At 43.5% G+C, this 19,746-nt stretch overlaps 1 protein-coding gene across 1 annotated transcript; it reads left to right on the top strand.

The window, feature by feature from the left end:
• Window positions 1-886: 886 nt before the first annotated feature.
• LMOD2 (leiomodin 2) lies at window positions 887-8,591 on the top strand. The gene is made up of 3 exons (XM_082661740.1): window positions 887-1,305; window positions 6,377-7,714; window positions 8,236-8,591. Exons 1-3 carry the CDS (start codon window positions 1,033-1,035, stop codon window positions 8,260-8,262), a joined length of 1,638 nt encoding a protein of 545 aa, XP_082517866.1. The 5' UTR covers window positions 887-1,032; the 3' UTR covers window positions 8,263-8,591.
• Window positions 8,592-19,746: the final 11,155 nt, after the last annotated feature.

Genomic DNA, 19,746 nt, shown 5'->3' with positions numbered 1-19,746 from the left:
TCAACCCAGATGCAAATCTAGTTGCAAATTTCTAGCTCCACCACTTCTTAGCTCTGTGGTCATGGGCTAGTTACTTTACCTCTCTGAATCTGTACTAGTAAAATATGGGTAATAGTGTACACCTGCCAGGGCTGTGGGATTAAATGAGATAAAATGTATAAAATGCTCAGCACTAGGCTGGCACAGTGTCAGTCCTTAATAGATCACACCCAGTATTATTATTTGTCTTTTTGGAGTTTTAGTTGCAAATCTAGTTGTTTACTAATATTCAGGGGTGAGAAGAAGGAAGACATTTTGTGCAGAGGAGAGAGCTACATCTCTCCTTCTAGCTGTCCAACTTTTTCACTTAATTTCTCAGAGCCTCAGTTGCCAAAATCTGTAAAGGAGGATAATGTAAGTCATCTCACAGGACTTATGATCAGGAAAATTACATTCAAGTGCTTTGCAAACTGCAAAATGCAAGGTAAATAGGAAAGTGCTATATTATTATAGCCTTCTGTTCCCATCAACGCCACCCACAATATGTTTTCAGGAGAACCAGAATAACTAGAGGGATGTGCAGTCATTTCTTATCCTGGGAGATTATAAGGAAAGAATCTTTTTATGACAGTGGTGGTGGTAGCGAGGCATTTTCAAAATAAATGTTACCCCCTTGTTGTCTGAATACAAAGCAAGAACTGGGCTACTCCCTATCTGAAGCACTGTCTGCCTGTCCTCATGAGCTATCAGGCTCAGCTAAATATGTCCCTGGCCAGTATGTGAATAATCCCCACTGGTTCTGAGACCTCCATCCACCACCGATGTGACATTCTTTGTGTTCAAATGTCTAGCTGACGTCTGATGCTTAAAACAGCCTATGTCTTCACCCCTCTCTGCATTGTCACAGCCTGTACCACCACTCTTAAAAGGCTATCGCAGGCACTCCAGGCACCAGTTGCTAACCAGCCTACCCACTTGTTTCCCCTGCCTGCTGCTGGCTGCCTTGAATGTCTCGTGCTCCGAGCTCCTTGTGGGTCTGACAGAGCAGGGACCATGTCTACCTTCGGCTACAGGAGAGGACTTAGCAAATACGAATCCATCGATGAGGATGAACTCCTGGCTTCCCTGACAGCCGAGGAGCTGAAGGAGCTAGAGAGGGAGCTGGAAGATATTGAACCTGATCGCAGCCTTCCCGTGGGGATGAGGCAAAAGAGCCTGACTGAGAAAACACCCACGGGGACATTCAGCAGAGAGGCTCTGATGGCCTACTGGGAAAAGGAGTCCCAGAAACTCTTGGAGCAGGAGAGACTGGGGGAGTGTGGAAAGGTAGGTTCTCAGATTTTTTTTCTTTGGCTGCTCCCACGGCCCTACCCCGAACCCAGGAAGCTGTTTTTTCTAACTTTTCAGCCCTCCTCACTTTTCTTTTCTTATAACCCACTTGTAGCTGCTATTGAAAATCTTCTCAGGCTGAAATAGTCATCTAACTTTTATGGCCACCCAATGGATTATATGTAAAATTCTTAGTTGGGGTCCCATGATTGACAAGGATAGGATCTTCAAGAAGAAAATAATTCACAAGCAAAGCATGGGTTTAAATATTTTGCCAAACATAAGTCTAATTTGAGTTATAAGTTGGGGATGCGGCATAATAGAAATGTAGATGTATTTATATATGTGTATAGATATGTGTGTGTGTGTATAGATAGTGGTTAACTAAATTTATTTTCTTCTATAAAGACGAAAGGGTGTACTCTGGTTGCTTGGACTGTGATGGTGACTATAGTAAAAATAATTCTTTTTTTTCCAACAACAGGAAGTGTGGGGTGGTGAGAAGTATATGGGGCAGAGAGTCAGGGGACCTTATTTCTACTCCCTGCTCTGTGCCTAACTTTTAAGATCTTAAACAGATAGTCACTTCTGCAGGGTTCTTTTTCCCATCTGTCGATGGAGGACATTGGATCCAGTGTTTCTTTTGTGAATCAAACACCCTTTTGAGATTTTGATAACTTATGGACCTTCTAAAGAAAATGAACGTGTGCTTGTGTAAACATACACAAATTTTACATAGAATTTCAAAATGATGACACACATCCTGAAACCCACCTAAGGACCCAAGTTAAGCATGCCTGCGTAGATGATCTCTAAGATTCTGTTCTATTTTATAATGGTGATTCTAAGGCCAGGAAATGTGCTTATATTAGAGGTCAGACTTATTAAGCTCTTGTTCTCTGACCTGTAAACAGTTACTTTGAATTTGCCAAATGAATCATTCACAGAAGGAAGTTCAAAAAACTAGGCTCTGGGAAAATATTGTAGTAATGACAATAAGAATGTCAAAATAACAAATTCCTGAATTTGTGGAAGAACACTGGTCAGGAGCAACAGTTTAATACCTCTGTGCTCCACTGGAATCATCTCAAATCGAAATGGCCCAAAGCCAATGGCGAGACTTCCATGGTACTAATCTAGGCGCTGTTAGATGATCTTGATGATAGGGTGTGTTGGCCACATTTTTAGCAAGATATGTGTGAGTCTTGTCCATGTCAATCATCGCAGGAAGGGCCACTGGGATCAGGCCAGGAGCTGCCAAGGCCACGGTGGCCGCCTGCAATGAGGGGCTGAAGGAGTGGGGTGGTGGTGAGAAGGAAGGATACACATGATGGGCCAGGATTGGGGTTGGTCAGTTCTTCCACAACCATGATTTTCAGAGGTCTTTTTTTTCTTTTTTTTTCTGATGTGGAAATGTGTGTCCAAAATCTGATCAAATATAAGTATGACATTTTCCTAACAGTTCTTAAAGATGTTCCTTAATAAAAAGATTAAAATTGCCTCATAATGTCCAGGACAGATAGCCATTGGAGCAATGACCAAGCAAAGGCATTTTAATGGCATGATGTCTTGAGATCAGTGGAAAACAAAGGGCAAAGCCTGTTGTCAGCTGTTGATGAAACCCACTAGCTCCTGCCAAAGGTTTTGCTGATCCCTGATCCCTGCCAATAGCTTATCAGCTCAATTAGAGAGGCTTTATGTTGATGAACTTTGATTCCTTTCTCAGCTAGTTAACTTTTCTCCCGCTACCCTTTCCCTGCTGGCTAGTTGTCTCTGGAGTCACAAGGAGCGCTGAGCAGAAGCTTGCCAGTGGAGGGTGTCGATCCATTTCCACTCCAGGAAAAAGCTCAAAGCAGCTGACTGGTGGGTAGGAGGGGGAGGGGGACGGCAGCGTAAGTGAAGAGCAGCCCAGTACGGACCATGAGAAGGAGACAATTATTAGGCTCCTCCTGGCTCTGTAAACGCTTATGAAAATCCTGTTCAACCCCTAGGGAATGACAGCCTCTGCCCAGCTGGACTCACACAAACTTATCCTGCATTAAACAGCTCCAAGGGGCCTTGCCGACCCAAAGATGTAGCTCCCCTAGCTTGAGTGTCTGCCAGGCTTCAGGCATAGGTGCCAATGAGTACATTCATTTTATTTCACTGAATTCTTACCTTCTGGACATGAGAACTGAGACTAGGAGAGGTGAAGAAACTCATTTGAGATAAACGGCGTCTAGCTGAAATTCAAACCAAGTTCTGTTGGCACAAAGACTGTGATTCTCAGAATGTGGGTATATCAGCATCACCTGGGATCTTCTCAGAACTACTAATTCTAGGGCTCCCCCAGACCTGCTGAATGAGCAACTCTGGGAATGGGGCCCAGCACTGTGGCCTCACAAGCCCTCTGGGTGGTTATGACACACACTGGTTTGAGAACCACTCAACTCTACTGCAGTTTCTTTGAGACTCCTCTCCACAGAGGTTTAGTGATTTGTCTAAGATCAACCCGCTCTTTATGTGTAGAACCAGAACCAGAACGGAACCAAGCCTCCTTTTTCATGTAATGGTGCCAGGGAGGTAATGAGGAGAAATGGTTAGATACCCTCTTCTTTTTGCCTAATTTATGCCCTAAGTGTACCAACATCGCCCCCCAGCACCTCATGCCCCCCCCCTCCATCTTCCCACCCCTATATTCCTGCAAGGATCTGTGTTAACTACAGAGCAGTGGCAGATAGGTGATCTGGAACAGTGCAGTCAGTACAAATGCCAGAATAATTTTGAGACTAGGCAATGATTGTTTTTATATCCTCCTTCCTCCCCCTCTAGACACCTTTCTCCCTTCGCTGTTCTTCTCTTAGATGTCCCCCACCCAGGATGACTAACCATCTCAGATTGTCTGGGACTATCTAGATTTTAGAACTAAAAACGCTGCTTCCTGGGATACCTTTCAGTCCTGGGCAAACCAGGACGGTCGGTCACCTTCCCCCGACCCCAGCCCCATCAGTAGTTTTCTCCTAGGCCTTGTCCCTTCTCTCAGCGGCTGTTAAAACCAATGTCAATTTAGAGCCATTCCGTTAACAAATGTTATTGAGTCCCTACTACGTGCTGAGCGCTGTGCAAGGTGAACAAAACAGACATGATCCTTCTCCTTACCCCACAAGCAGTCTTTTGAGAAAAATGACAAATCATTAAATAGGTACTTTATTGGAGGAAGTACAACACTGTGGGAACACGTCACAAGGATAATTTAAGGAGGTGTCAGAGACATTTCTGGAGGAAATGTCATTTAGATGTTACAGGACAACTCATTGCTGGATAACAGTTTCGCATATGACCTCTCCAGATACATTTAAGGGGAAAACATCTCTTGCAGATAAAGCCTAAAGTTCTTTTAAAAACTAGAGTTTATAATTTAATGGTGGTATGACAGGCAGTATACCTTGAATTTTGTGACAGGTCCCTTTCTTCCAAATACTGAAACAGCTAAAAACATATACTTACAACACACACACACACGCACACGCACACGCACACACACACACACACTGTATCACTCTCCCTCCTCCTCCTGAATAAGTGAGTAAAAAATCAAGACTGGAGGAGGCAACCGAGGAGCGGCCCCTTCCCCAGGCCATCGCGTGGTGCCTGCCACTCCAAGCAAGTGGATAACTGGAGGCTATTTTGTGATAGCAACTGGGCAAGCAAACCTGGAGACCAGCACAGTGTTTTCCAAAGCTCATTCCATACGCGTCGGCCTGGAGTCAAAAATATTTCCAGTGTGGAGGGAAGAATCAAGGCTTTGGGGACAGGAAAGCGACTCAGGACTTTAGAGAAAATAACGGACTAAAAAGATCGCATTAGAGAAAATCGGACTCTGTCAGCAAGTTCGAGATTTTTATTTTATCAGAAAAGGTAGCAAGAAAAAGAGAGATGGGGTCACCTGAGCTTCTCAGTACAAAGAGTCTTGTAAACAGGAAAGACAAAGATGGAATGAAATTGTGTTTGCCTGAAAGTCTTTCAGAATTAACACCTGGTAACTAATTTAAGACCATCAGGCTGAGGCAGTGGCTTGCTTCAAGATTTTCTACTGTTCTCTGCTGTTCCACATTACGGTTGGAATCTAGCTGGTGCCAAGGGCGATTATCTTTCCCATCTCGTGTCTCCTGCAGTCCTGTCTCATTTAACCCTGTGATAACGCGAGATTTCAAGCTGATTTGCTGAAAAGGGTGACCTGATTGAGTTTCTGCAGAGAGCTGGGTTTTGACCTGCTGCTGCCCTGAACAAGCAGCCCTGCCCCCTCGGCTTCTTTCCCCAGAGAAAGGACAGAGACAGCCTCAGCTTTCAGGCGCTGTGGAGTCTCTGAGTCCCTGTGCCAGGCTCTACCCCAGAGGGACATGCCCCGCCTCTGTCTACACTGAGACAGGACAGGGCAGAGGGCTCTGGGCTCCTGTCACATAGGCTATAGGAGGCAAATTGGGGGAAGAATTTTTGAACATTGAGAAAGGGAACCCATGCACCTGTTGTATATTTTCGTTGTCACTCGTATGTTTGGGATGGAGAAATGAGGAAGGACAGAGGGGTGATTCCCTAAGTGACAGTTGAATTTGCTAAACTGTAATAGACTAGGAGTCAAGTAGTTCAGAAGAGGTAGTCAAGAGAATAAAAACTTTATCAAGGGCTTTCCAGAGCAGAAGTTCCGACACATCTGTTCCAACTGGTAAGATGATAGCAAACTTTTATTCAATAAACTGAATTCTGCATATTTATTTTGCAGAAAACAAAAGAAACGTTTGTAGAAAAAGCTGTTGGGCTATGCAAGGAAATATTAACCTTGGTCACCCAAACTAGAGAGCTCAGAAGGTGGAGATGAACTTTTTTGTCTTATATACTTCCGTGTTACTTGCTGTGTGTTACTTTTAAAAAAGTTTATTGAGATGTAACTGACATATCACATTGTATGAGTTTTAGGCGGACAACATGATGATTTGATCCATGTATGTATTGCAAAACCATGTGTTACTTTCGTAAATTTTAAAAATGTGCTTAGAAATGACAAACTTAATGAGGATACCATGCTCTTTAGGTTGCAGAAGAAGACAAAGAGGAGAGTGAGGAAGAGCTTATCTTTACTGAAAGTAACAGTGAGGTTTCTGAAGAGGTATATACGGAAGAGGAGGCCGAGGATGAGGACGAGGACGAGGATGAGGAGGAAGAGGACCGCGAAGGAGAGGAAAGAACAATTGAAAATGAGAAAGGGATGAATGGATCTGTACATTACGGTAGTGTCAATTCTGACAACTCGAGGCCAGAGACATTTAAAAGCCAAATTGAAAACATACATCTGACCAACGGCCACAGCGGAAGGAACACAGAGTCCCCGGCTGCCATCCACCCCTGTGGAAACCCTACGGTGATCGAGGATGCTCTGGAAAAGATGAAAAACAACGACCCTGACACCACGGAAGTCAACCTGAACAATATCGAGAACATCACGTCGCAGACCCTCATCTGTTTCGCGGAGGCCCTCAAGGCCAACACGGTGGTGAAGACCTTCAGTCTGGCCAACACGCACGCCGACGACAGCGTGGCCACCGCCATTGCGGAAATGCTGCAAGTCAACCGCCACATCACCAGCGTCAACATCGAGTCCAACTTCATCACGGGCAAGGGCATCCTGGCCATCATGAGGGCTCTGCAGCACAACACCGTGCTCACCGAGCTGCGCTTCCACAACCAAAGGCACATCATGGGCAGCCAGGTGGAGATGGAGATCGTCAAGCTGTTGAGGGAGAACACCACGCTGCTGAGGCTGGGTTACCATTTCGAGCTCCCAGGACCAAGAATGAGCATGACCAGCCTCTTGACCAGAAACATGGATAAACAGCGGCAGAAGCGGATGCAGGAGCAAAAGCAGCAGGAGGGGTACGATGGGGGAGCCAACCTTAGGACCAAAGTCTGGCGAAGAGGGACGCCCGGCTCTTCACCTCACGCATCCCCCAGGCACTCTCCCCGCTCATCCCCCAAACTCCCCAGGCAAGTCCAAAGCGTGAGGAGCCGTCCTCCATCGCCGGTGGCCCCGCCCCCTCCGCCACCCCCTCTTCCTCCCCAAAGGCTGCCGCCCGCCCCTCCTCCACCGCCACCCCCTCCGCCCCCAGAGAAGAAGCTCATCACACGGAACATCGCAGAAGTCATCAAACAGCAGGAGAGTGCCCAGCGGGCCTTACAAAATGGACAGAAAAAGAAAAAAGGGAAAAAGGCTAAGAAACAGCCAAACAGTAGCCTAAAGGAAATTAGAAATTCCCTGAGGTCAGTGCAGGAGAAGAAAATGGAAGACACTTCCCGACCTTCTACCCCACAGAGATCAGCTCGTGAGAATCTCATGGAAGCTATTCGGGGCAGCAGCATGAGACAGCTAAGGCGCGTAAGTAACCCGAGGGCAGACCCTGGGGCACAGACCTCGTAAAGGAGCCGGCCTCCACCGCACAAGGGTACCAAAGTCGCCTTTCAAATACTTAATCAATATTTTAAATGTTTTAGTATGCCAGAGCAGGCGACCAAATTTGGAGCTTCAGAAGCAGGTCACCAGATAGCACATTTCCATTTGAGAGATGTGCCTGGTCCACCTCCTTGGCATCTCAGTCTTTTAAGGGCCAGGCTCATCTTAAGATACTTCAATCTAAAAAAAATCCCGATTTCCTTAATAAGAAAATCAGGGCATTATCATCTACATTCCAGAACAGATTCATCACTTGTCAAAAATTTTACCACAGAGTTGCAAGTGATTTAAAACCTACTTTATAACATAAAATTTGAGTACCAACGGGCAATAATCTATATCTGAGTTCTTCCTGGAGAATACTGCTAAAGACATACTCTACAGATATTTTTTTCACTTTATCATTTGTACTGTTTTTATTGAAAGAAAATCCCCTATTTTTGTAGGTGGAAGTTCCAGAAGCTCTGCGATAAAAACCCGATCTTTAGAAGAGGATGCAGAATTATTCAGTGGTATTAGATAAAATGCATTGTGAGATGTTTCTAAAATACCTTCTTTAATTTGAAATGTTCTCTGACTTTAAAAGTAGCCTCACCCATTAATTCCAAAGAGAATTTGAAGAAACTATCACCATGTTTCTTCTGTAAATATGAAAATAAACTTCTTTTTTATGTCATGAGATTTGTATTGGCAAGAAGCAGTTTATTTAAACATGCTCTGGCTGTGTTGGTAATTCTGAGCTGTAATGAGTTAATGAAATGTGCTGTTATTTTTGTAATCCCAATAAATTTGGATTGAAGTTTTTCGTTTCTTTTTTTAAACAAACTAATTTTTTTTTGTAAATTGATATTCACATCTGTCAGGTGTGTTTGTAACCTTGCTAAATATTAAAAATATTACATTCTCAGCCCCCCCAAAAGGTTTGGGTCCTTAGCATTTGCCTTTGTTTTCTCATGTCTAAGAAAATCTGATCAGTGATCTCTGAAGGTCTGGAATCAAGAACCTTCTTAAAAGTCTTTTTGGTAGTGAGATAAAAGCTTGGGAAATGACCCCAAAGTGACCATTATCATCTTAGATGCATGGATGTTGGACCCAGGATGGCAGCTGACACTCCCATATTTCCATAAGGCTGATAGGTACCCAGAAGTCATTCAATCATTTATAATTAAAACCAACTATTTCTGGAAGAAAAAAAAAAAAAAACAGTTGAAAGTTAGAAATCTCTTGGTAGGGCTTCCCTGCTGGCGCAGTGGTTGAGAGTCCGCCTGCCGATGCAGGGGACACGGGTTCATGCCCCGCTCCGGGAAGATCCCACATGCCGCAGAGCGACTGGGCCCGTGAGCCATGGCCGCTGAGCCTGCGCGTCCGGAGCCTGTGCTCCGCAATGGGAGAGGCCACAACAGTGAGAGGCCCGCATACCTAAAAAAAAAAAAAAAAAAAAAAAGAAAGGAAAAAAAAAAAAATCTCTTGGTAGAGAGGAACTAAGTGCTAAGGGAACGTCTGGAAGATAGGGGCTCCCCTGAATTCAGAGCTCTCTTGAGGCTGATGCTAAAGGTTCACCTTCAAGTCTCCTTTAAGCTCTCCCTGGATGAGCTTTAGTTTAATGGGTCTCAGCCTTTTTGTGCTCTGAATACATAGTGATGATGTCAGAGTCCACCACACACATCCAGGGACAAGGGTACATGTATCTGCAATCATTCTACCCCCCCCCACACTCAAGAAAGATCTGAATTCAGTTAGAGAAAGACCTATCAGAGATTCCCCTCATTCCACCCTAGCGTTCCTCTCCAATTTATGAAAGCTATAAATCTCCTCTGAAGTCCTTTGTATTATCTATGATTAGCAATGTTTCCCTTGTGTCCTACGGAGTATGACAGTGGTCCTGGCGAGCTCCCTGGGCCACCCGTTTAATAACTGTTTCCTGACTTTGTGTAGGGAGTGACTGACATTTTCAGAACTAAGTTGTGTAGTTTTCACAGCAACATTAAAAGGTGCTCTCCCCAGTTAGTCCATGAGGAAACCCGGGCTCAGGGGGGCTGGGGTTGCCTGGGAGCCTGGGTGTTTCAGAAGCCCGTGCTCCTTCTGCATCGCTGCCCGTCTCTGCTTGCATCGGGGCTCAAACACCCCACCCCACGAAGGCTCCCTGTTCTTAGAATAACAGTGGGGATTTCAGTTTCCCTTAGTAGTGACTTCACTACTTTACCCCTTTCCACTAGTGTTTACAATCATGTTCCTTATTGTTGCACAAAGAAAAGCTAAAATGTAGGTTTTTAAAAGGTGTGCATGGGTGTGTATGGTGTGTGTGTGTGTGTGTGTGTGTGTGTGTAGTGAATTTAGGACAGAAAGCCAAGACTGACCTTCCTTTCCCCTGACCTTTGTGTGTGCATGAGGACGGGGCTTTTCTGAACGCCAACAGCTTTCAGCTCCATCATGATGAGGCAGAGGGGCAAATGGCTGCTGATAAAAGGGTCCTTTGATAAAACCATGTAGGTCATGTAGGCGGACTCCCAACCACTGCGCCACCAGGGAAGCCCATCTCCTTCACATTTTAAAAGACTGCTTTGCTGGAAATTTTTGGGCTTCGGGAGAGAGCAGCGTGCACTTACGAGGCACTTCACAAAATGTAAATAAAGATATCCTTACAGTCAACCCACAAAACAAAATATGAGAAAGCCCCTAATAAGACAAGTATGATATGGTCAGGCACTAAGTTGGCACGTTTTTCATTCAGGAAAAGCATTTCTCGAATGTGATTTCAGAATACAGCACTGTAAACAGGCAAGGTGTCATGACTCCTCAGCACAGAACAGGGATCCTTAGTTCATCCTTCCTGCAAACTCACAGAGCTGGTATGAAGGCCAGTTAGTTCATCGTCTCTAAAGAGCGTTCAGCTCACTGGGAGAGAGGCTGTCCAAGACCAGATGAAGCGTTTAGACCATGATTTATATCTGCACATTAATCTCTTAAAGTACGCCTCATCCTGATTGAAACAGGGCCAGGATGCCGAGTCTCACCCTGCTTCTTGAGCCCTGCTGCCAGAGGTATTCAATAACTCAGTGATTTAATCCCTGCCCTGATGTAGTTGCTCCAAGTGAGTGAGAGGGAAGAGGTCGTAACAGACTGCAGTGGCCAGTATTGGGAGGCATGGAAGACTGGGGTAAATCGATACATTCTTGAAAAGACCTCTTAACTACTTCATTTCCAGACAAGTTCACACTGTCTTTTCTTTGTTTCTCTGAGGTTTGGAAGGTGGGGGTTTGTCTCCATCAGTCGTCAAATAGCGGATGTAAAAGACAAAGAACTGAGGTAAGAATTACAAAACTCAGAAATAGGGTACCAATACGGATGCACCCAACTTCCACAACTATTTTCTGAGCGTCTGCCATGTTCCAGATACTTCTGGATACTGAGGATACACAGTGAATGAAGGAGATAAGACGCCTGTCCTCGTGTCACTTACAGTCTAGGAGAGGGAGCTGACACCATTCTTTCACGCATCGTGCGTCTGTGTATCAGGTGCCTCCCGTGGATGAGGCACTCTCCTCGATGCTGGGGAGACCAAGTTGAATTAGAAAGTGTCCTCCAATGCCAAGCAGTGAGGATCGTCATTCCTTCCAGAATACACAGTAAGAACTGAGCTCGAGGCTGGTGTAGGGTCCTATATGAGCACTGAGGCAGCTTAATTACCTCAAGCTGGGCTTAGCATACTTTTTCTGTAAAGAGCCAGAGATATTTAAAATGGCATATAAAATATTTAAATATTTTAGACTTTGTGGGCCATTTGGTGTTTGTCACAGCTATTCAGCCCTGCCGTTGTAGGGTGAAAACAGCCACAGACAATATGTAAGTGAATGAGTGTGTTGGTGTTCTAATACAACTTTATTTATGGACACTAAAATTTAAATTCCGTATAATTTTCATGTATTGTTAATTTTCTTCTTTGATTTTTTTCAGCCATTAAAACATGTTAAAACTCTCCTTAGTCTGCAGACTGGACAAAAACAAATGTTGAATGCATCTGACTTGTGAGCTACAGTTTACCACAGACCCTTGACCAAAAGCAGATAAGGGGTCAAGAGAAGCTTCTCAGGGAAGGTGACACTTGTTTTGGATTTTTAAAGAATAGAGAAGATGCCAGACTAAAAAAGGAATCAGATGGTAGGGGTGATGAATGAAGAGAGATATTTAAGTTTGAGAAAACAGGGTATTATAGAAAATGGTAGAAAATCATAGGGTTAATGTAATTCTATAAAAACAAGAATTTGGCAGGTTTAATATTTTAGTTTTTTTTTTCTGGTATTGATAATTCTGGTGGATTAAGAATAGTACTAGTATGTAGTTTCAGTATGGTCTTTTCTTTTTACAAAAATAGTATGTGATCATTAAGAAAAACTAGAATATATAGATAAGGCAAAAAACATAAAGAATCCCCAAAGTCTCACCCACACAGAACTACTGATAACCTTTTAGTGTATATCCTTTTAGATCCTTCTTAATGCATACTTAAACACACATATAACTTTTTTTCTACAAAAAGGGGAAAATAACACACATGCCATTATGTAGCCTAGCGTATTTTATTTAAGCAATTTCAATAGCTTGAATATTCAGCTTATTCTGATTAGACCGCTGATGTTGGAATTTAGTTTGTCCCAACTTATCCTTTTGAGTTATTCTAACTTTTAACTTTTCCAAAAAGCCCTTAGAAGAAAGGATTGACTGAAAAATCACAGCTAAGGAGCCATCTCCCAGTTAGACAAGAGTTGCGAGTACATCATCATTGCGGTATACCAAAACTGGAAATTAGGTTTCAACTAAATTGTCATGTTTCCTCTCGGTCAAATTATACGCCTGTCTGCGTTGGTAAGACGCATTTCAAAAAGTCCATTCAATTTTCTATGTCTGAATAAAAAGCCTGGGAGGGGCTGAGAGTCACAAAAGTCCGTCCTGAACAACTCAGTGTGGGCTAAGGAATGTGGATTCATTATGAGAGTCACGGAGAGCACAGAGGATTTCAAGAGGAGGAGTGACATGATGTTTATACAGCTTTACAAAAATATGGCTTGCGTAACCGAGAGAAGGATGGGCTCAGTGAGGCCTGGGCTGGCGACAGGAACACCAGTTAGGAGACCATTGCAATGATCTAGAAACAAAGTAATGCAGACGAACTGACCGCTGTGTAGGTATGAAGAGGTCAGAACAGAGCAGAGACTGAGAAGGCGCACGCTCCACAGAATTTAGTTACTGGTTAGACGTAGGGGGCAGGAGGCAACAAAAGAGAGAAGTCTAGGTGGATCCGATCCTGGCTGGGCCACCTGGGTGGGTAGTGGTGCCGCAAAACGGGACAATGGCACACAGCAGGAGCAGGCTTGGAGGAAGAAGGTGAGCTCAGTTTTGAATAGTATCATGTCTGAGGTGCCTGTCCATTTGAAAGTAGGGGTCTAGAATCATGGGGTGGGATTCGGGCTGGAAGTGAGGATTTGGGGGTTGTATATGAGTAGCATTTAAAGATGGGGATTTGGACGAGGTCACTCAGGGAGACCGTGGAGAAGGGCAGAGGCTGAGTATGTCCAGAGAGAAACCAGACGAGAGTCAGGTGGCAAAGCAGAGAGTTGCGCTAAGGAAGGGCCAGTCGGCAGCATAAGATGCCTCAGTGAGTTCTGCAGCTTGACAGGGTTTACTTGAGCCGGTGATCTTGGTGGGAGCAAGTCCATGGGAGCCGTGGAGATGGAAACTAGACTGTAGGGGTAGAGTGGGGCGACTCTACCACTGCAATGAAGAATGTAGGGCGATGCTTCAAATAATGGGTGTGCTGCTCTCTTGCAGAGTCAGCCGGTCCACAAATCTCAAAATTAAAAAGGCACATCTTCCTGGTATGTCATTACATTATATTACATTATATTATATTTTCACATACACAAATATATACATACATTATCATCTTTACTTTATGTGAGAAAAAAATGTTATATATGTTTCTCTGTAAATACATTTATATATTATATACATACTTTCCTCATGTCAAATAGAAAGGACATATATGTGCACATACATGTATATATACAGTCTAGATAAAGTTAACTGGAAACCTCAGTCCACCTCTGTGACAGTCCAAAGTCTTCTGCAAGGTTTCTGAGAATTTCTGGGATGAAGGGGCTGGGGGCCGGAGGTTTATCTGCCCATCGTTGTCTCTGGCTCCACGCACCAAGCATGCATCTAGCAAACCTATGGTTTAATGGCCCTATTTCAAACCACATGGAAATGGACCTGTGGCAATCAGCCCTCTTTCTTGGTTTCCACAGGTTCAACATTACATGAAAATTTGGGAAATAAAGGTAAGGTTGACATTACAGCAACACAAATGACTTGGTATCAAACATGAGATGTTATAACAATAACAGAGGGGCTAATTCCCCATCAGAGATTTTCTTCCCCCACTGGCTATTTTATCGCACATAATAGTCTGTATTTTCTTGTTAGTTTATTACACTTGCCTCTTCTCTCATGATTCACCCTCATTAGTATCCTCCTAAGTCACTCCTGGGAATTCCAGATTCTCTTCATTTTGTTTTGCACAGCAAATTCAACTCTCTCCAACCCCTGGCGAAGGGCAGCTCCAGTTTACCTTTGCATATCCAAACTGGTCAGAGTGGTGCAGATCAAAAGATGCTTTTATTTAACAGGAACCTCCCTAAGGTTATGGCTGTGAATAGAATTTCTCCCCTTGAAAATGGCATATCCTCTCATTGGTCACCACAAAAACCTTTGGTGGGTCACTCACAATCTGTTATCCGGACTGTTGCTTCTGAACTGGCTTCTTCCTAACTGGTTCCTAACCAGTTGCTTCCTAACTGGTTTCTCTGTCTCCATTCTCCCTCACCCCACATGGCTCCTCCACATGCTAGAGTGAGATTTTTCCAAGATGCAATTCTATTGACATCAGTCACCTGCTTGAAATTCTTCCGTGGTAACCCATATTCTGCAGAATAAACTTCAAATCCCTTGGCCTGGCAAACATGGCCCTGCTGATCTTTCGACCTCATCTGTCCTCATGTGCCCTGTGCTTAAGCCATCCTAGCATCGTGCAGTTCACTGAAGCAGTGATGCTGCCTCTTGACACACACCTTTCACATACCATCCTACCTGCCTGGAATTCCCCTCCCACTCTTTACCTCGGGGGAGCGCCTACTCATTCTTCAAGAGACCTTGAAGGATGAGTAGCTAATTGAACCAAGGAGATGGGGAACAGGGCGCCTTTCAAAGGAGACTCTATTCTCTTCCACACTCTCCCTGGGTGACCTCAACCAAACGCCTATCTTTAAATTCCACTCGTACCACGTGATGCCCAAATCCTTACTTCCAGCACAAATGCCACCCTCGTGATTCTAAACCCATACGTTCAAAAGAACAGGTACATCAGACACAACGTATTTAAGGCTGAACTCATCTTTTTCCTCCAACACTGCTCCTGTTATAGTCTGTATCCCACTATCTCGCAATACATTTTACCTTGCATTATATACTACCTGTGTAGATGTCTTAATCTTCCTCCTATCCTACTGGATTCTATATCGTGGAGATCTGGGACTTTATCAGCAAACACTCAATGCATATATCTGAATAGACGGAGATGATTAGCTGCTCAGCAACAATGAAGAGACCAATGACGGTATCTTCTCGCCATCCCTCCCAGGGTGGCCAAAGGGTGATGCGGGACCAAAAACGATCATGGTCGAGAAACCAAGCTTAGAGGCGAGATTGGTCCCAGGGTCTGTGACAGGGCAGGACCTACATGTGGAGGCTGAGGGGCTCCAAGGAGTGCATCACTAGGGAGCAGCCAGTGGTAGGCACTCCCTCTGTGTGCATTGCAGGGCCAGAGCTCTAAGAATATCTGCATCCACTCTTGCTGGCCCTCCTCTCTCAAAGCCTCACTCCACCCCTTCTCCCGTGTGATCTGGGGCCATGGTCAGGATGTAGTCACGAGCGGCTGCGCAAGCTACAGTCGGGAGAGTGTTCGGGTAAGCCGAGGACTGACAGCTGGCGGGTGGAAGTCCTGTTCTCTACATCCTGAGGTCAAATGAGTATCATCCTTAAACCCCTAACCCTTGAATTCATTACACAAATTTGCACGCCGAAGCAGAAGTCTTTACTCTGATATACTATCTATTCGTACATTGGCTATTTTGCACTAATTTTCAGATGACTAATCACTTGTTCCATATTGGAACTTTGTGTAATTAGCCATCTAGTCTTTATGACAAGTTCAGCAGGTCTTAGCAACACGACTTTTGTGGGGTTATAGATTTAGAAGTTTTAAAAATGAAGCATGTATTTGAAGTCTAGCCATCTCCTCTGATCGAAATACTGTTGTCACTCGTACCTACAGCTAAATTCTCTGTCTTCCTGAATGAAATCTCAGCTGATCCATCTGAGTAATCATCATTACATAAACACAAAAACAAATGATCTAAAGTCAGTCTCAAGTCACAATTTGAAATTTGCCCTCAGCTGTTGCCTCATAGTTGCAGACTATGCAGGAGACCAGCAGAAAGCTGAAAATATCACAGTCAGAAAGAACAAGATCATACTCACCAACGTGTTCATTTATCTTTCTCTAAACGCTGCCAGGAAGTTTTGGTGATTCTTCTCTGCGACACTCATAAGAAGGTTAACAAGAATCTTGATCTGTCAGAACTTGTTGGGATGGTAACTATGCTTTTACCCCAGAAGCTGTCATTAATAAGTTTGTTTTTAAAGAAATGCAAATTATTTTTAACAGAAGCAAAAAAAAAAAAAAAAAAGGCAAAACAAATCCAGCTTCTTCTCTACACATGATATTCACAAGTTAAAAGTCACCATTGGGGTGATGAAAAATATGACATCAATGAAAAATGCTTAAGGAAAGAGACACACTGACAGAGATTACTTGAAATTCAGAGAGAAGATTCTGAGGTAATTCCAAATAAATGCTTGTGTAATCGTTTATTAAGCATTTGAGATTACTCAAACGTGCCAGTTACCTAATCTAATATTTAAATGGAAAAAAAATTTTAATGGCGATGGAAGGAGGAATGGGGATTGGGGATGAGCAAACACAACAATTATGAAAGATTCTATTTACCGAATAGTCCAACCATCTGAGGCTGTACCGATCTCAAAGCTGGCCTTGGCTTTTGCTTGAGTGGCTGTTGGTTTGGCTGCATGATTTTAACATATTTTCCTTCCTGCTTTTTTTCTTTTGGAAAACAGAATGACAGCATTTCCCTTTGGGTCTTTACATGTGCAAAAGCAGAACAATCCCAAGCCTCCTACATTTGAAGTAAAGATATTGGAGTGATATTTTTTATCCAGATCATTGCTGGTGTCTTGATGCACCTGAGAGGCCGGGAACTATAGTGGTCGAGGGTACGTCCTTTGTATTAACACAGACCTGTCTGATGCTCAGCTCTGCCATTTACTATTTAACTTGGTGCAAATTGTTTGTTTCATTTGCCTTGGCTGAAAAATTGGGATAATAACCTCCTCATGTAAAACATTTCATGTAATGCCCAACACTTAATAAGTGGTCCAATAAATAGTGGTTAGTATTATGATGGGTCCTTTTAAACATGACTTTTCTCAAAGGAAAAACATCTCAGTTATGAAAGGTCCGGGAGTGGAATAAGCACAGCCAAGGGGCTTCTGGAAGCCCCTTTAAATGGCATCATCATTATCATCAAAACGTGGCTTGGTCTGAACTAGCTGATTGCTCACATTACAGCATCCCCTGCAGAAAGGAGACAGGGCCAGGGGATGCCTCCCTGTGGAAGTTAGAGAGCAGTCTACACTGGGAATTGCACACTAAGTGCGCAGGTGTTGACCGTGCCCTCTGGGGACAGTGTTTATCAGAAAAACACTTGTATGGGCAGGGAATGTACTCCCTGTACAAAGCAGAACCAATATCTGGAGGTGTTTCTTTCTTTTTTTTTTCTTTCCTTTTTGGCTGCGCCGTGCAACCTGCAGGATCCTAGTTCCGCGTCCCCTGCAGCGGAAGCATGGAGTCTTAACCACTGGACTGCCGGGGAGTCCCTATTTGAAGGTGTTCTTGACATTACTTATACAAGAAATCCATTGAATTTTCACTGTGCTCCCCAAATCCCAGTATCAACTCACAAGTCTCAAGAACCCACACGTGCGAAACCAAATCCCCCTAGCTCTCTTGGTTACCAGATAATTACCGTTAACTTCTGTCATGGGGGAGAGATGTAGGAGGGGATGACAGGAACCATAAAACAACAACGAAAAACATTGTATTGGATAATTTCTAGGAGAGGTAAGCAGAATGGAGGTTATTGCTTTAATAGTCAGAGAAAGAGTAAAGCTGGAGGATGATTTAAGGGGACAATGCTTTCAAGAGAAGCAGTAACTGAAGACCGGGAAGCAGCCCCCATAATTTTCTGAAACCTGTTGCTGCTTCCAGTTCCCTAGTCAACATTGTGTAGTAATTTCTATCTCTGGGGGAGATGCTGTGAAAAAAATGCCATTGGGAATTCAGGTATGGAAACCAAACAACTTGGGGGAAAGTTTTCTGTATTTTGAACTTTACATGGCATTATTTTTGTTCCTTCAGACTTGTCAGAACAGATCTCGAGTCAATTAATACCGTCGTCAAGGCACACATTTATTCAGGCCAGTTATTCCAGAAGAAAAAGATGACAGTCTAAATGTTGCCTGGGCCTGCATTTCACTGAATAGTGTGTAGGGTATCGAGATTTGTCCATGTCTAACAGTTGGTCGTTTTTCCCAATTATAAGAGAACAAACAGCCATGGAGAGATGCTGACATAGCGTTGACAAAGCTTGAGATGTATTTCCTATATTACATCAGTGATTCAAACTCTTGCCATATTTAGAGATAAATCTTATGGCAATTTGATGTTAACACTCCTACATAAAACAGTCTGGAGTCACCAAATCTTTAAACTAGCCTAAGTTTTCATCACTAAGCTCATTGCCAATCTTGTGGGTAACGCTTACCGATAGAAGCCTTTTCCCTATCTTTTTCTGTCTTCCCCACATTTTCTCATTAGATGCTGAGTGCGGTCCTGTGAACTCCCTAAGAATCATGACCTATGGCTAAAATGCTATTTCTCAATCTAAATGGAGTCAGCTGAGAAACTGTGCACTAATTCCTCCTACTTATACCTGGTCAAGTTAGTAATTTCCACAGGCCAGGATAGTTCCATAAATATATTTTCTATACATCAAAATACATAAATGTTCCTGTTCATACACCCTAACACAAAGAAAATTTCTTGAATAACGTCAAGTGTCTCCCCAGTAACCTGCTAGAGGAACCCACACAAGTGTTTCTCCAACATCTAGTGTCGTTTTTTCCAGCCCTTCTTTCTTCTTCACCGTGTGCCTTTTTGCCATTCTTTCATGATCGGTCATGAGCACACCTTCTATTCCTGATTGTGTGAAGGTAACTGAGTAAACTACAAAAACCTGCTAGGGAGCTGGCAGGCGGGGTTGAGAGGGGAGCCTGATTTCTCAATGGGTCTTAGAATTACGTGGTCACATGAATTTCCTCTATTACCCTGATGTAGATATATTAATACATGGAATGAGAGATGTGTTTTATTCTGAAGACTACTTCCAACTTACAGTAACAATAATCATTTAAAATAGTTTGGTTTAGGATAGGGCATTAGGATAACACTTGCGTTCAAGTGCATTCACCTAGTAGCTCTGAAAATACGATGTCTGGGAATTTGTGACAACTTGGGAACATGATCTAGGAGAACATTTCCTTATGTTTCTGTTTCTTCTTGCTTGATTCACCGGTTCCTATTAATATTTAAGAAACTTGTGTATTTGAAGGCTTTGGGGGCAAGATTCTCCAAAAATGTTAACAGTTTTTACAACGCCCATCCCCATCCTCAGTTTTGTGGAAAATCTTATCAACATAAAGACACA

This window comes from Grampus griseus (genome assembly GCF_964374135.1).
Source record: "Grampus griseus genome assembly, chromosome: 9".
In the NCBI taxonomy this organism is placed as follows: Eukaryota; Metazoa; Chordata; class Mammalia; order Artiodactyla; family Delphinidae; genus Grampus; species Grampus griseus.
This window is presented reverse-complemented; position numbering and strand designations above follow the sequence as displayed.

Bases quoted from the DNA above. Each gene is read 5' to 3' on its own strand.
- LMOD2 (XM_082661740.1), top strand. From the start codon at position 1,033: ATGTCTACCTTCGGCTACAGGAGAGGACTTAGCAAATACGAATCCATC. The intron at 1,306-6,376 runs GTAGGTTCTCAG...CATGCTCTTTAG, and splicing joins GACTGGGGGAGTGTGGAAAG to GTTGCAGAAGAAGACAAAGA. The intron at 7,715-8,235 runs GTAAGTAACCCG...CTATTTTTGTAG, and splicing joins GCATGAGACAGCTAAGGCGC to GTGGAAGTTCCAGAAGCTCT.